This window comes from Triturus cristatus, chromosome 10 (assembly GCF_964204655.1).
Source record: "Triturus cristatus chromosome 10, aTriCri1.1, whole genome shotgun sequence".
NCBI classification, from domain to species: Eukaryota; Metazoa; Chordata; class Amphibia; order Caudata; family Salamandridae; genus Triturus; species Triturus cristatus.
Window position 1 is genome coordinate 1,195,860,683 of NC_140593.1, and position 17,052 is coordinate 1,195,877,734.

The window sequence follows — 17,052 nt, forward strand, 5'->3', positions numbered from 1 at the left end:
CTATGCCAGTAGAATCTGTGGCATTTAATCAAATCAAGCATAAGCTGGAAAAGATCTTTGCAGCTGATGGACTCCAAATGTCCTCAAGACCCAAAACGGCAAACCTTTCTCTGAATCTGAGTGTCCGGACTGTATGAACAAACTAACCATCCATCATCATAAGATTACGCCTCGATAGCCTGAGGCCAATGAATATGACATGGTAACAGGTGTTGAACATTATGACAGCACCGAGCTGGTGTTACACTATATCCTGAGAGCATACCAAACCACTCCACATAGCAAAGCAATCTGTCCACCCCCAACAGAGCTATTTGGGAGGATTCCCATAGACACTAAAACAGACTGCTCTGGCATTGCCCAATCAAGGTTTTAACTAAGAGAGCAGCCACAGGAAGCTAAGTCAAATAACAACAAAGCCTCCTGTTACAGCTGAGCACCAGACATGGAGATTCACATAGGTGATTGAGTGCTTGTGAGAGATCGACAACCCCACAGTAAATTCCCAATGCCTTGTGAAAGAATGCTGCAAGACAAAAAAGGGTCAATGATATATGTAAGACTGAGATGTGAGCTCATCAACTACAAACATATCAATGGTTAAGAAGGTCCCAACCAAGCGAGTGTGATGACATCTCGAGATATAGGAAACATTTAAGGAATGTCTTGGGACCTGGAAGAACCAGAAAGGACTGAGAGCCCTGCTGTATCCCCAAGGAAGGTTGAGGAATGGAAATGCCGAGAATCTAAAAAAAAGAGGTGGCGCGTGGCCTCACTGTACCACCTGCATCTCTTAGTTAAAGGACGTGGTATGCCCTGTGAGAGAACCTGCGGCACTCACTAAAAGATAGTGATTTTGAGTACTAGAACCTCTTAAACATTTGTGTTTTTGTTATGAAGTTGGTAAAGAGGTGTGAGATACGCCACAACATAAAGTTAAGCACGTACAAAAGTAAGTTAAGCGCTTGGACGCCAGCCTCAAACACAAACAAGTTTGAGTAACGCATGCCCTGTCTTGATTACCTTGAACCCCTCAACTGTCACAGCCAGCATGCGCCCCAGAAACAAAGGCCAACACAGTAGTGTACCAATGATGCCATGAACCCTGGTGCAAACAAGGAAAACGGCCCCTGTGACTGCTACAAAGCAGTAAAATATAGCAAATATAAGGGTTCCATGGGCTCCTCGGTGCTCTGCTGCCACTGCACCTGCTGCACCACTGGTGGCTATGGCCCAGGGCCACCAAGGTCCTGCCCAGCAGTCAGTCGTGAACAGACCGTGGCAGGGTCTACTCCAACCATGGCTCATTCTCATCACCACAGTTGCTTCCATCCACAGTGCTCCCTCTCTCCCTTCCTCTTCTTGCCTCCTATTCAGGACAGCAAGAGGCAGCAGCCTAGCCTTCCCCATCCATAACAACTAGGCTGTCACAACCAGGCCCCGCCCAATCCAAGATGGGCGGGACCCAGCGACTGCATGACGCGGATCCAAGAAAGACAAGTAAGGGAAACTGAGCCAATCAGCACTTCCGAATTCTGAATGGCGCGCTTGGATTGGCTGGGTGCCCTGTTCTTAGGTTACCTAATCCGACAGCAGTACCGCCTCCTCGCAGGAGACTCCCAGAATGTGTCATCCGTGGGCTTGGTTACGATGCGACCCGGAAGTGCTAGAATCACGGACAAATGACACCCGTTAAAGACCCCCTACGGACGGCGAATATGAGGCGGACTTCACGGACGGTCCGTGTGAGTAGTGTATAGGTGGTTCCCTTACGTAAAGCACTTAAACGCCTTTTTGGGGGGTAGAAATCCCTCTGCAGAACCTGTAAATTCCATACTTGCTAATCATTTGGAAATATTACAGAGGGGTTTTGCAGATAAAAGCGGCTATTTTATTTGTTAATTGACTGCAGTGAGATAATGGGTATTTTAGGACCCAGAGAGAAAACTGAGTTGGACAAATGCAACATTTAACGAAGCGGAAGTCGGGAGGCGAGATAGAAGAATAGCACTTTATTACATCCCCGGACATACATGTTACATATTGCTATGAATGCCAATTTTTTTCACAGTACATGTCTCGTGAAAATGTGGGGCAGGCCTGCATTTTCTATTGTCACGTACTGCAAAGTATTATATTTTAGAGGCTCGCAGAAGAAAAGCTGCTACTCTGCTGGGATCGCATTAAATAAATACTAGCCTAGACACATGTATGTACCAAAATATGTGCAAAATGAGGGTGTACACTCCAGATGGGAACTTGCCTGTGTGTTTCCAGGATCCAGGAATATAAAATGGAATGGACTAGCAAGACCCACAGACATGAGACTAGAATGTTGTCGTTCTTGCATTATATTCTCCATTCCACCAAGATGTTCACTTATATTACCTTCTATCAGGATCACTTTTGGTTAACTGTACTCAGTTACTAGCCATTTTTATTATTATTAAACTTGTCAGGGCGATTTGAAGTCAACAGAGATATTCAGGTTCATTTTGCACACGTTAAAGAGGTGGAGCCCTCAGAGTCTACTGCAGGTCTATCTCTCCGATTATCGATATGGACAATCAGTTTATAGCGATCTAATATGTTATTTCATTAAATCGTTATGTTGGCTAGATTAACTCCGGGAAGCTAAAACAGACCATGTTATTTGAGCTAACCACTATAGGTTAGTTTGCAAGCAAGTTTCTAATCTGGTTACAGAAATTGACACAATTATGAATGATAGAATGTTATTAATTATTTAAAGAAATGACATGGGACAGTGCGGTTGCCCGTGTGGTCATTAGAAGCATCTCAGTGATGTCATGGAAGAGTTGTGAGCTGTGGTGGGTATCACTGTAGGTTGGATGTTGGTGCGTTAAGCTGCGACCTGGTAACAGAGAGGAGAATATTGTCTGTTTTCTCTTTCTTTGTCTTATTGGAATTGAGTTAAACCCTGTGCTTGTAACTGTTTAAGGGACAGCAACATGCAAAGCCCAGGGATTTTCATATAAATAAAGTGAAATATTGAAGTGCTATATTATCATTATATTGTTGATTAGGAATGATATGTTGCCCTCTTTATTGCAATTGGATATTGTAGTTGATGAGATATGGTATGGTATGTCATGCTGTACTTTTCTGTGTTGTGCACTTGGATGTATGGTTGGAGAGGATAGGTTTTGAGGATGACGGTAGACGGGCAGGAATTTGAACAATAGGAGTGTGTGGTCAGTGTCAGATATTGTAGAGCGAGAGAGTATGAGTTGTGTGTTATCAGTGTAGGCGAGGATGTTGATGTGTGCACGTATGACGTTGGCCAGCGAGATCATTGACGAGGGTAGGCCTGCGCGATGAGCATTAAGGCACTCTGCAGATGAGTTAGCGGGCTTCCGAGCAGTAAGGTGCCAGGCTGACAGCTTTTGTTCTGTCAGTTAAGAAGGTGCAGAGCCGCCGGGGAGCGGGCTCCTTGGTAGCCAATCTTGTCTAGGCGCCTGATGAGCACAGGTTGTGAGACTGTGTCAAATGCTGCAGAGAGGTCCAGGAAATTTGGGGCTGCCATGTCTCTTCTGTCAAGGCTCATGCGGATGTTGTCTGTGACGGTGAGGAGTGCTGTTTCTAGACTGTGGTTAGGCTTTAATCTGGACTGTGTGGTGTCAAGGAGCTAGTGGTTGCTGAGGTGGTCGTTGAGCCATCGGTTGAAATTATAATGTATGCTCAATCTATAATGTTACTCAATCTATGGTAACACTAAGTCACATATGGGGGCATGAGACAACTGACTTCCCTCTTGGTACTAGTAGCATCATTGACAGGGTTGTGACGGAGGGGAATGTCTATTTCTTAGTTCATGACGAGAATCACTTCTAACAACTGTCTCTCATTACAATAGTATAATTTAGTATACTGAACTGACATCCGTTGCAATGCCCCTTTATAAAGAAATACACTTGAATTTTTAAATGGCGTAACCATATATGTACTCCACATTAAGCCAAGAAAATGGCAAACTCCTGGACTCTCTTCCCCATGAAACCCTGAATGACAGCCTGTCCAGGGGCCTGGTTGAGGCGGTGATTGGACAGGAATGCTGGTGGGTAAGAGATTTTAGAAAGTTTCAGGGAGGAAAGGGATTGACAAGAGTGCATTTGGGTATGCGATTTTACATGGTGTGGGTATGGAAAGGGATTGGGTAGGAGTGCCAGTTGAGTAAAGGATTGTATAAGGTTACAGCAAGGAAGGTGAGTGAACAGGTGTGCAGGTGAGAAGCTTGCACAAGGTTTTGGGGAATAAAGGGAAAAGGGAAGAGAGCATTTGTCTAAGTGACTGTAAAAGGTTTCAGTGGGGAGAGGGCTTACGAGGAAGCATGCATAGAGGGTAGATTGGGAGAGGGATGTTCAATTGAGTCATCAGGTGCAATTGGGGTGACGTACAGCAGTGAATTTGATATTCAGCGCAAGATGAGAGAATACAATCACCTCACTGCTGCCAATTTACTGGAAATCACCTCTAATATTTATCAGAGTATTGGAAAACAATCTCACAGATGTTGAACTACTGAGATAATATATATGACTACTTCCAAACCACAGACAAGTCTGACACCTGCTGAACTAATAAAAGTAACATCTAAGCACTGCAGTTCAGACTGGCTGCATCTCTCGATGCAGATGGATTCGCCATGCATGTCCAGAGGTGGAATCCACTGCCCCTCCACTTGTAGATGCTGTTCTGGATATGTAGGTGTTCTGTAATTGGTCAAATGCCTCTAGGTGCCACTGTGGTTGGTGGCACACTTCAATGCACTGCTCAGGTTAGAAGCACATTTGTAACTCAAGACTGGCCACAAACGTCTATGTGCTTCGTTGACTGGAGGCATGTAGGTGCTTCAGATTGAGGGCACTACTAGGTGCTGCCCTGGGTAAAGGCATACCCATTGTTCGCGTTAGGATTGACTGGGTACCTGTAAGCACTACATTAAAGAGTCACTCTGCTGGTGATGCTGTGATGTACAACACACCACACATGGTGCTGCTCTGTTTCTGTTTTCTTGACACAGGTTGTTAAGCCATTACAATTAGTGTACTTGAGGCTGTCTTAGCTATTGTGCCTTACCAACATGTCCGTTGTGTTGCGCGTATACTAGGCGCCACATGTATGCTGAAGCTCTGAGAAGGCGAAGGAGGTGAAGGTGGCTGTGGAGCCTGGGGATGGCCGCAGTGTGGCAGCAGGTGCTGGCTGTGGATGCAAGGTAAGAGAAAGGATAGACATAGAGTGGACATCCGGCTGGGGAAGGGTTTGCAAAGAGTCCTGGTTTAATTTCCTTCTTGAAGTATATTGGGATAAACACACTGTTTCAGCCTCATCTAGATATTATTTAATTTTAAAATCATGTCCTACCTATAGGAATGTTTCAGCTGGCAGATAATCAATTAAATAATCTACACCTGCTGCTTCTCAATGCTGCACCTTGATTGATCACCCCATTCTAGGCGCTAGATGTTTCTGCTTAGTGTCCAATCTCTAGCCCCAAGCCTCCATCTCAGGCCCCGTGTTTGAGAGTGTCTAAAGCTCAGCAAACAACACACATCTTATGTTGAGTTCCCTCTTGACCTTTCCATGTGCCACAATTTCTCACTAGAATTGCATGCCTCTAGATACTCTTAAGGTGGCTTTGGGTGTTTTATAAAAATAATTGTCGCCTCTGCCCTCTGGATCCCTTTATAGAGGGCTCGTCCTTGCCTTGTTAGCGAGGTTCTTTGAGGGGAGCTTGCTGCTCAGACTTTACTCTTTGGTGCATGTGCCTGTATGTATGTGCGTGTCTTTCACTGCTGCTTTCTTGTTCTGTTCTTTGTGTTTTTGAAATAAATTTACTATGCTGCTGCTTCAGTGCTTTTCCAGTTTACTTGTGATTGAGGCTTGTTAGTGCTGGGCTTGGTATACATTTTCTGTGTCGGTGAGAGGCTGCTGCTACAGAGACTTTACCTGTTCCATGTGTGTTTTACTGCCTGTGCTGTTTCTGTTCTCTGTGCATGAAGCTTTTTCTTCTGTTGCCTCTGGTGCCCTTGTTTGCTCTGTGTGAGGAATGCTTGCCCTACTGCTGTGTAGGCTGTACCTATACGGAGGATGCATGGAAGGCTTTTGTGTCTAATGCTGAGAGTCAGGTTCCTTTTACCATCACTAGGTACACAGAATCCTCTAGAGGCAGATCTGTAATGTATGTAGGACAATGCCCTTGACAAGTGGAGTTTCCGAAACAAGAGTTTAGTCGTACAGCCGATACTTTGTCTTCAAGTTCTCCTTCGCATACTCCTCAAGAGATTCCAGTGATTTACGCTGTCCTTTTTTCCTTCTATCCCTGTAGATACAACGCCTACCGCACTCCAAACTACCCCCAGTTTCGCACGCAGTACATCCGGCGACGCAGCCAGCTCCTACGGGAGAATGCCAAGGCTGGCCATGACCCACTGGTACGTAGGCAGTACCTGAAGCTGCGGGCCCAGCTCCTAGCACAGCGATACGGGCCCCTGTCCGAACAGAGCAGCTTCAGGGCCTACAGCAACAGCATCCGCAGCAGCCGCACCACTCTGGATCGCATGGAGGTAATCGAGGTGGGCCCATTCCTTTATAACATAGGTACCTTGGTGGTGGGTCTTACAAGGTTGTGGTCTTGTCGCAAGTGTTTCGTTCTCTTCTCTCTTTTGGTAGTGGTATTATGCTTGGTAGTGGTATATTCAGATCCATCCTCCCCACAGGCCTGATGTGTGCTTCATTATCTCATCTCTGTGTGATGTCTTCCTAACACAAGGACTGGAAGGGATACATTGTCCTTTATAAGCGAGCGAGGCACTGCTTTTACTCCTCTACATTCAAAGACTGCTGATTGGCGTTCGCTCGCAGGCAGCTGTGGTTGTCTCCTACAGTACCGGTCTCGTCCAAATACTGTGTTGTAGTCGTGCCTCCCTCTAAATGCAAGGGTACAGTAGAGTGATTTTCTCTTATAGGCGCTGATTACATCGGTTGTCTCTCCACATATCCCTTGTCTATGGGAGACCACCACCTGAAGCCTTTGTCCCTTCCAGGCAGCATGGTGCTCTTTTGATTTTAGTTGCTAGTTGTATATTCTAGGTCAAAATGCATAACTGGGCTTGATGGGTATTTTTCGCCTTAAACCCTCTAGTGCTCCAACATCCACATCTCGGGCAGCAGCAGGAGGGCCTCTCACTAGCAGCTCTGCCTCCCTGCTAGTAGATGTGAGGTTCACCCAAGCAGCCAACACAGCGCATGTGGCAGGGCCTCAGCTCTTCAGTTAAGTTGGGGAGGAGGTTATCAGATCGAGAGGAAATTATGTTTATGCAGTAGGAACAATGACGAAACGGTATCTCCTGTAATACTGTTTCCTCTTTCTGTTCAGGTAAGCTAAGTTTCAGGGAAATATTTCAACTCTTATCGAGTTGTTACCAAAATGGTCAGTGGGCAGGGGAAACAACAACAGTGCTCTGTGGTGGAAAAATGTGTGCATTTATTCCAAAGTGCGCATGCAATTACTGGCTTTAAGCGTTCATAATAATAATAATAATCCACATTTGTAAAGCGCGAACAATCACCCGTAAGGGTCTCTAGGCGCTGGGGGCCATCGGGAAGATTAAGCAAGCTATTGCCCAGAGTCACATGGTGCTGGGCTAATCTGCCGCCGGTGCCGGGGATCGAACTGGGATCCCCGGATTCCGGAGTCAGTCGCCCTGGCGCCACACCTCTTCCCTAACTATATTAGATGATTAGGCATTTGGTACAGCTTGTAGAACAGGTCAGTTGTTAATCAAACCAGATGTGAAATAAATACGTCTATCAATAATCCAGGTCCTAAATAAATGGAGAAAAATTGTGGCGTGGGAAAAGTAACTTTTTTGTGAGTTTTGGGAGACAGGGGCATATATGTCAATTGGCATATGCACCAAGAAGGTAAGAGCCTGGGGAAAAAAGAGTAGCTTGCTTTAGGGCAGTGGTTCTTAACCTGTGGGCCAAGTACCCCTGAGGGTCCACGAGGCCTACTCGGGCAGTCCACAACTGTTGTACAAAATTATATCATATACAAATTAATTAAACATAATACAGTGTATACAAATAAAGCAGCAAAACTGGAAATGTGAAAACTTTTTCTATATTTGCTTGTGAATCATATACAGAACATTTAAATATCTGAACATTTTTTTGATGTATACTTATTTTTGTGTGTTTAGAGGTTAATATCCTAGAAATTGCTTAGGCCGGCGGTCTGTGACTTCCAATAATGACACGTGGACGGATTCCAGTAACGATTCACTAGGGGTCCAAAGAACTCAAAATGTTCAGAACCTCTGCTGTAGAGTACTAGTTGTAAGCAAATACACGTCCAGGGCAGACATTCTCTCTATTATGAAGGTTGTCTGCGATTGAAAGTGCATTATTACATTGAGTTTTATCATTTTAGTGGCTTGTTTTTTGGCCTTTCAAAAGATGTGTAAGAAGAAAGTCTGAAGGGTGAACTGTGAGGAAGACTTGGGTATAATAAACATTCGCTGGTGGTAAATGTTATTCTGTCGCAAGTTTTCTTTGGATTTACCTTCTTGATCGCATATCACACATGAGTAATTGTTCTATCTTTGCGGGGCCATAATAAATAGTCCAGATGATGGTGTGAAAGTTTATAAAAGCATGGCTCAACTAGAGCCATGCTTCAGAAACAGGATGCTACGAACTGCATTTAATAAGAGTTGACAGGAAGAGTTGGATCTGAAGCTCCAGAAAATACCCACATATGTGGTTCATTGGTAGAACAGCATTGCTTCCACCCCTCTTGCTTGGATGGTCCATCGTTCATTTCTTAAAATATGTTTTTAAAGAAATGTTAAGTCTCCAATGGGACCCTGCCAGTGATTGAAGTGTATACAAATTAGTATGGGAACTGTGATATTGACTGTAATTGGGAAGGGTCAATAAGTGTGGGGCCGTGGTGAAAGGCATGGCTAAAAAAAAACACAATATTCTGTAACTAGTTTGTTCCGCCTTCAGGTAAGTGCATATTAAAATAGCACGCACGCCCTAAATGCAAAATAATTGCAGGTGGAACTAATCAGTAGGAAAACACTCTTTCACTTTGAGACCTTAATTTCTTGATGCGATCACTGCAGATGTCCTTGTATCCAGCAAGAAAGTGCCAAGTAAACCGAGGTTTGCTTGATGGGAATAGTGACTTACATATTTATAGTGCTGCGAGGCCACAGCCTTTGACACTGAGAATTTGGAAATCGTTATTTTAAAACGGTATTACAAACAGTCTCAAGTAGACTTCCGCAAAATGTGCAAACATAGATTTAGGCCGTCATGAAGAGTTTGGAGGAAAGTACAAGTCCTCCAGGTTCTGCAGGTAAATCTAAATACAGGCAGAATCCACAAGCTGAATTTCCTCCTGGGTTTTGTCCCTATAGTGGAGGAAAGCCTACCCTTAATGTTTAGCATAAAACAAGTGCTTTCAAAATAAATATTTTATTAATACGCAGTCAAACAGTACCTAGTGCAAACATTTTTCATATATGTCCATTGAAAGAAAGCATTCCAGAACTCTGCTGGTAACATCCCTCATTACCTCTTAAAAATAATTAATCTGTCACCCTGAAGATTTAAGTAACTTAAGCAGTTAAAGCCTTCACTGGGCCTCAAGCAGCCATTACATTTGCTCTTAAAGCAATTGCATGCATTTTCATTTTTTCAGGCAGCAGGCCCGTCGGTAAGAGGGCTTCTTTCTCTTTTAGATCTCTGTTCCTCCCTGGACTTCACAGCACATGAGAGCCCTTCCCTTCCCTTTCAGCCATATGCACCTCAAGTTTCTCATGAACTGTTCAGGGATGATTGTTTTTTAATTAAAAAGTATGGGAACTGTTTTTGTAAAATTAAAGAGCATGGCACATCATTCCCCCATGTATTGTGCCAGTTCAACCCCTGGATCCTGGCGACCTCCATTTAGTATGTTGCATTACTGTGGTTACCTGAGGCAGGGGCAAGCGTAAGGATCTTTACAAATCTGAAAAGCCGAGACGTGGAAGAGAATCAAACCAACAAGAGTCTTTTGATGGTGGGTTATTGAGGAATAAGAGAGAAGTATTATCAAGGATTGATCGACCGGCTTTACCATCTTCTCTAGAAACAATGCCAAACAGTAATGTTTGCAGAAATTATTATTTGAACGCCAGGAAAATGATTTGCAAATTTCTGCACGTTTGATATTATCAGCAGTGCTTCACTGGCAGTTTTGCCTCTAGTAGAATGTCTCCTGAGACATCCTTGCTAGGGATGACAGACTTTCTAGCAACAAGTCCCATGGCACCTGGGTGAACCTCATTTGGAAGCAACTTAACCAGTGACTGGAGAACTGTGTGTGACAACAAGTCTCTTTTTAAGGTTAGATGGTAAGCCCTTTTATTAACGGACAGTTCATTTGATATTGCAATTTGTACAGAAAAGAAAACCAGATGAAAAATAGTGAATTTCAGGAACAATCTATGGAAAAATCGACATAGTTTCTTAAAACAACATTTTTAGGAAAAACAGCATGCATTTGTAGCAATCCTTGGGCCGTAACAGCTGTAGTTGAAGCAACTTTCCAGGTGATGTATGTTGCAACTTCGCATGAGTGCAGAACGAGGTCTCTGCAATTTTGAAAACAAAATATTAGCTTGACCAACTTGGTAAAAAAGGGGCATTTATATTTAAGGTAATCAGCTCAAATCTTTGACAACGTCTTGAAAGGCTGCAGCATGCACTGTGATCTAGAGAGGCCAAAGTCCCGATGTAGGTACGTGCGGCAAAAGGGGAGCCCCTGATTCCACTGGACTATGCGCGTAGCACCTTAGTCTTTGAAAAAGATCCAGAAGAGAAACCTTTGAACTTGAAACCACAGTAGTTGCTCATTGATGTTTCTTGATAATTTCCAAGTCTCTTTTGGAGGATTGCAGTTTCTGAGTTGTGTGCCCTCAAGAGTCTGCCTATTTCATCAGCGCGCATGGAGCACACTGGAGTACTGTGATCTTATTTTACATTTTTGTATTGGTGATTAGAATCAGGTTTGTGTTGGACCAAATGAATCTCTGTACCATGGGAGAGGATGAAAATCATGAATACACTTTTTACAAGCTAAATTAAAGGGCAGTTACCAAAGATATGTCTATACAGTTTAAGTGGCTTGCATCAGGCCTGCTTTACATGGGGGTTTCTGCCTTAACCATGCATGAAAACGTTCCTGCCTGGATGCCATGATGTTGTTCCTGGAATTATTCACTTGGCCAGAAGCATTATTCCATTTCTGGACTCTTTTCACAACATCAATAACTGTAGCAATCACCTTTTCCACTCTGTATGACCTAATCTCTATTAACATTAGCCTTCTAACAGTACACCTCAAAAGAATGCAGGCAAGACTTGCTCAACCTTAGAAAGTTTGACCACACACATTAATAGAGGGTGGAAAAAGCTTCACTCGGTGCCAGTGGCAGCGAAAATTCATTTCAAGCTGTGGGGTTTACAGTTTTCAGTTAAAATCAATTCAACCAGTATAACACTATGGAAGGGAATATTTGCTGTTCAGTAGAAACTGGAAAACACATTTGCTTGCTTCACTTTTACGGTTTTAGAGCTGTCCAGTGTCAAAGCTGTAATAGCGCAGCCTGTACATTTAAACAATTTTCTGTGACGCATACTCCCACTATGTCACACTTGGGCCTTGGCAAGCCACTTAATTTGACCTTTTGACCATCCCCACGAGGTCCCTAGACCCTTTGGCCTCTCTGAGCCTGCTTCTACTTCCCTTTTGGTAGCATGGCAGACCTCATGTCTTCAGCTCACTGTTCCCTTCTTATTGTTGTGCAGACGCCAGCAGGTTCACAGCTGAACTATGACCAGGATCTCTAGCCAGTGAAGGAGACACCACCATGATGCCATCCTCCTTCGCAGAGAGCGGGCAGAGCATTGCTTTCTGGAAGCCCAGATATCAGATTGTGACAAGAAATACTACTGTGCATAAGAATGCCCCCAGAATCAAAGGCCACACATTAGGTGCTCTGTCAAGTACTCCTATTTTTTTGTTTAACATTGTGATGATCTATGGGAGCCACTTCTTCTCATACAGAAGGACAAGGACCATATAATAAACACCTTCTGCAGCCATGCACAGGACCAGAAAGGGTAATGGACCATTTTTTTCTGTTGCTGCGCTGCGTCCAGAGCGTACCTCAACTCAGATAATGAGAAACTGTTTGAGACACAGACAATGCAGCCCAGAAACTAGAAGAGGCAGGTACTATTCTGTTCTCTACTATGGGGCCGATTCCGATCTGGGTCGGAAAGCACTCTGACCGAGTCGGATCCGGAGTGTTTTCCGACCGAGCCGGACCCCTACAGTCCGACCGAGCGAGTACGATGCGCACGTATGCTGTCGGACTCGGTTCGGTCGGACTCCCATAGAAGTCAATGGGAGCCAGTTGCACGACGCGTACATGCGCTCCCATTGACTGAATGGGCACTTCTCGAACAAGTGCGCCCCCTACAGTGGGTACGCGTCGGTGCCATCCGCACCGTACATGCCTGTGTTGGGGAGACCCATAGGTCTCCCCCTGTGTGCGAGTCGTACGGCTGTGGGTGTCGGGGGGGGGTAGGGGGAGGGGGTCCAACGCGGACGCCCGAAGTCCGACTCCGGCTCGCACAGGCTGTCCGACGCGTGCATTGTACTGGCTCGGTCGTGAATCGCATCCATTGCACGCCACGGTTAGCTTACGACCGAGACGTACAGAGCGGTTCGGACCCGGAAACGAGTCAGTCGGTGAATTTCATGTAGCTCGCATCATACTGGCTCGCTCGTACAGCTGTACGAGTCGGCCGGAAAACACGCGTACGGCTCCTAGTTTTTCCGGCCGGATCGCGTTCGGTGCCCTTCCGACCCAGATCGGAATCGGCCCCTATGTGTTGCAGACAGCAGAATTTGAGCAAAAACCGGTGCTTAGACTTGCTCTTAGTCTGTATACCAGCATGAAACGTGTTCACGATCTATCCCCCAGAATGCCAAATTTGTATGTCAAAATGATGCTTGAAACTTTTAGGGGCACATGTATGAACATAAGCAATTGCGATTCCTTAATAGCGATTTTTAAAGAATCGCTATCTAGGAATCACAATTCCTTATGCATGTAGGAATCGCTAATTAAATAGCGATTCCTACACATTCCCAATTCTCGAATTGCAAATTGCGATTCGCTAATAGGGAATGCCTTCTTATTCATTCCTATGGGCCTGGAGGCCCATAGGAATGAATGGGAAAACATTCGCAATTTGTGATTACCAAATAGGTAATCGCATATTGCGCATGCAATTACAAGGGTGCAAGAGGGCCAAAAGGCCACCCTGATGCACCCCCATAATCGGCATTTGTGCACATGTGGCGCACACACATGCCCCCAGGGCATGTGTGTGCGCCACATGGCACTTAGAAAAATACAATTATGTGCATTTTTCTTAGGAATTGCAAATTACAATCAACTTGAAGTTGATGGTAATTTGCGATTCCTTAATGCAAAGTCGCATTCTGAGAATGCTTCTTGCATTGCATTTAGGGAATCACAAATTGTGATTCTTTAACTGCATTCGCAAAATAGTAATCGCAAATTTTGCGATTACCTACTTTACGAATGGCTTTGGGCTTGATGCATCCCAAAAGGCTAATTACCAGTCGCAAAGGGGTCGAATCTGCGAATCGGTCGTTTGCGACCGGTAATTAGCTTGATGCATGTTCCCCCTAGTGCTGAAACTAGGCCTGACAATCGACAAAATCCCTTGTGCAAACCACAGTCACTGAATTAAATGGAAACCTACTGAGCTCTTTCTCCCAAAATGGGAAATGCACTAGAACAGTGACCGTTCCACAGACCACTACAGTAAAGTACCTTGGGAAACTCTCACACAAGCCTGGCAGGAGCAGAGTCCCTGCACTACTTTCAACTGAACAGAGGCCTGCATTACTGGTAAAAACAAGGTTTAGCACTCCTCAAATTGTTTTTTAATTAAACACAAAATCCAATAGGCGTAGCCTAGCAGTGTAAAATACATTTCTTTCACAGTTTGAACTGCATATGCAAACAACCGAAAGCATCCTGACGATCATGAACTGTCTTTACTAACTCAGCTGCTTCTTTATGCAGCAGCACAGTTTGCTGTTAACAGTGACCGTTTAGCTAGCAGCACACATATGAATCCATAGCAGACTTCTCTCCTGTAACTTTGTAGAGCAGGAAAAGTCAAGATCTGACAATAAAACCACGTTTATTAGCCAAATCCTTTCTTGGTCGTCGAAAAAGAAAATGCAGAACTAGCTTTTTGAGAGGCTGGAGGGACAGCATGCAGTGACTGTAGCTGCGGTTAAACTCCATCACCTAGTTCCTTTATTGTTGAGATGCTGTAGAGACAGCATGCAAAGACTTGAGCTGCAGTTGAGACAGGAGCTTGCACTGTTACGTAGAGGGCGACCGATGTGGAGGTCACTGGTGGGGCTGAGGTGTGCCAGTTAGTTGATGATATGCAGCTGTAGGTGCGGAGGTTGCTTCTTTGACAGTAGGTTACCAGCTACTCCCCGTTGAACTTGAGAGGTAGCAGACGCAGGTTCTTGAGTCAACTCATCGCCATTAAATTGTAGTAACTTGGTCCAGACAGATGGTAGTATTTCAGGAGTATTTATTGTACAAGTTACATGTCCAGATGTGCAGTCCAGGACTAGCCCCACCAGGAGCAGCCAGCATGCTGCTCAGCCCTTCTCCAACTATAATCTCTGACCCCCAACATTCCATATTACATCATTCTAGGAGGAACTCACTGGCAGAGCATGAACACATTGAAACCAGGATACAACAGTGTTGGACTTAAAATCCAACACATTCCCTGGTGTGGCACGCCCCCACAGCAAGTCGTTGATACAACTTGCGATGTAATGGAACACGTGGTAACAACGCAGTCTTTGTAACGACCACGTTCTAAAGTTAACGCTTTGTGGAGACAGCGTTGTAAACGCTGTTCCGGCCTTCAGTGCTCAGGCTCACTCACACACAGCTTATTACCAAACATGTTACATGCACTACATATGTATTCAACATACACACAGAATCAGACTGAGGTTCTGGGCATACACATAGTAGCAGAACGTTATGTAATTTGACCTGTAGGCCTCGCGCCAATTGTGACAAATAGAAAGGTTTGGTCACACTGCAAATCTCACTAAATACACAGCATGCTGCCATCATGGCTTTATGTGGTATACCCAGGGTAAGGACAGTAGTCGCTAGTAAGGGCATGCTTGTGCACCCCTGTGGGTCACAGGACAGGTCCAGGACGTCACATAGTAAGTGACAGACCTAGGCATCTGCACACTCACTTAGACTGACATGATGTCAGGGCCAAATTAAGTCAGGATACAAGGTAGTCATGTAGTTCAGGCCAGGGAAAGAAGCCCGCCGTATACCTTGCATGGGACATTCCCGAAACAACAGTGTGTCAGACTGAATTGGTGCTCAGCTCACAGCTTTCCGTGGCGCCGATACAGTTGCTGACTGAAGCAAACAGATAGGCTGGCTTTACCACTGCTGTTCCAAACCATCTTGGCAGTCTGTGACGTTACCACAACAGTTTCATCACTCACCCTTCGTTTTCCCCACCTGTTCTAGGTGATTTTGCAGATCTCTGTGCGCTCCAAAGTTAGGTTTTTAATGTATATTGGCCCATGTTGAAGATACATGGCACAAAGCAGTGGAGGACGCCTGTTAGTCACCCTTGGGTGAGACACTGGTCCAATGATGTGCAGGTTGGAGATTTACAATTTTAATGTGAACATTTCACCAGTACAACAAGTTAATTGGAGTTTGTAGAGTGTAAAGTAACAATTAATCAATCGGGGGAATTATAAGCGCACTATTCACTCCCTGAGGGTCTCAAGGCGCTGGGGTGCAGGGGGGGTCAGCAGTTCCGTATCAGCCGAAGAGCCGGGTCTTCAGAGCCTTCTTGAAGGTGTTCAGGGAAGGGGCGCGTCTGATGTCCGTGGAGACACTAGTCTCTTAATGGTAAATGCAAGGAGCTGAATGATTTATTTATTTAGGAGCTTATAAAGCGCACTAATACCCGAGGGTGTCCTGGCGCTGATTTAGGAAGGCGCTCTCTGCATCAAACCCTAGGCAGGGCATGAAAGAAATGTTTGTCAGTGGTTTTTCCGTTATTTAAATATGTTTAATTTCTGTGCACACTAAGGCTTGATTTCTTGGATCTCCTGGTTGCCCATCATGGCTCTACAAGTTTGGTGGTCCGCTGCTGTGTGTTAGGTGGTCGTTTACTGAAGTTCCTAAAGCGGTAGCTTGTTTCCGAAAAACAAAACACTAATGACCTTCACACCCTGAGATTGGTCTCCCAGAGTGTGGGGATCATTATGCTTTTTCTCTCGCTCAGTCACCGCCAGGTTTTTCCTTTTTCTCGGCGGTGATGGGCAGAAAAAAAAAGACATCAGACCATTGGCTCTAAAGGGGCAGGTGGTCTGATGTCCTTATTCTGTGGGGTCATCAGAATAGGTTTTCCAAAAGGAGAGCCAGGGAGAGCCAGTGAGAGCACAGCTGTCGGAAAACTGACCATCTGCCTGTCTCAGAATTGAGCGGGCAGACCAAGGGTTCGGAGGACCGGGTCCTCCATCACATCAGAGATGATTAACGATGAGCTTTCTGTTCAGTGCAGAGAACAAAAACGCATCTCCAGAAAAGATTAGGAAGAGCTGGCTCCCTCATGTCTTCCTTCTGCAGAATCTGACACCTTTCTTTTTTTTTTCACCTTAGGACTTTGAGGAGGATCCTCGAGCTCAGGGTGCCCGGGGGCATCGTCGCTCTGTCAGCCGGGGTTCATACCAGCTGCAGGCCCAGATGAACCGAGCTGTCTACGATGAGAAGTGAGTTGGTTCTCCCTTGACCAGAGTTCTGTTCTAGGTGAAGAGAATCATGTGTAAGGTCCAGAAGTGGTTCA

General features: G+C 45.1%; 1 protein-coding gene across 4 annotated transcripts in view; it reads left to right on the forward strand.

The window, feature by feature from the left end:
* Positions 1–1,600: 1,600 nt before the first annotated feature.
* Positions 1,601–17,052, forward strand: part of WDR13 (WD repeat domain 13) — a 50,761-nt gene continuing 35,309 nt past the window's right edge. The window contains exons 1-4 of one of the 4 annotated variants that reach the window (XM_085629623.1): positions 1,601–1,745; positions 5,132–5,236; positions 6,350–6,587; positions 16,869–16,978. In XM_085629623.1, coding sequence (XP_085485749.1) covers positions 5,196–5,236; positions 6,350–6,587; positions 16,869–16,978 — 389 coding nt within the window. In that variant the 5' untranslated portion in view covers positions 1,601–1,745; positions 5,132–5,195. Of the gene's footprint in view, positions 1,746–5,131; positions 5,237–6,349; positions 6,597–16,868; positions 16,979–17,052 lie in introns of all 4 variants that reach the window. The other 3 variants (XM_085629622.1, XM_085629621.1, XM_085629624.1) reach the window with 3 other exon arrangements.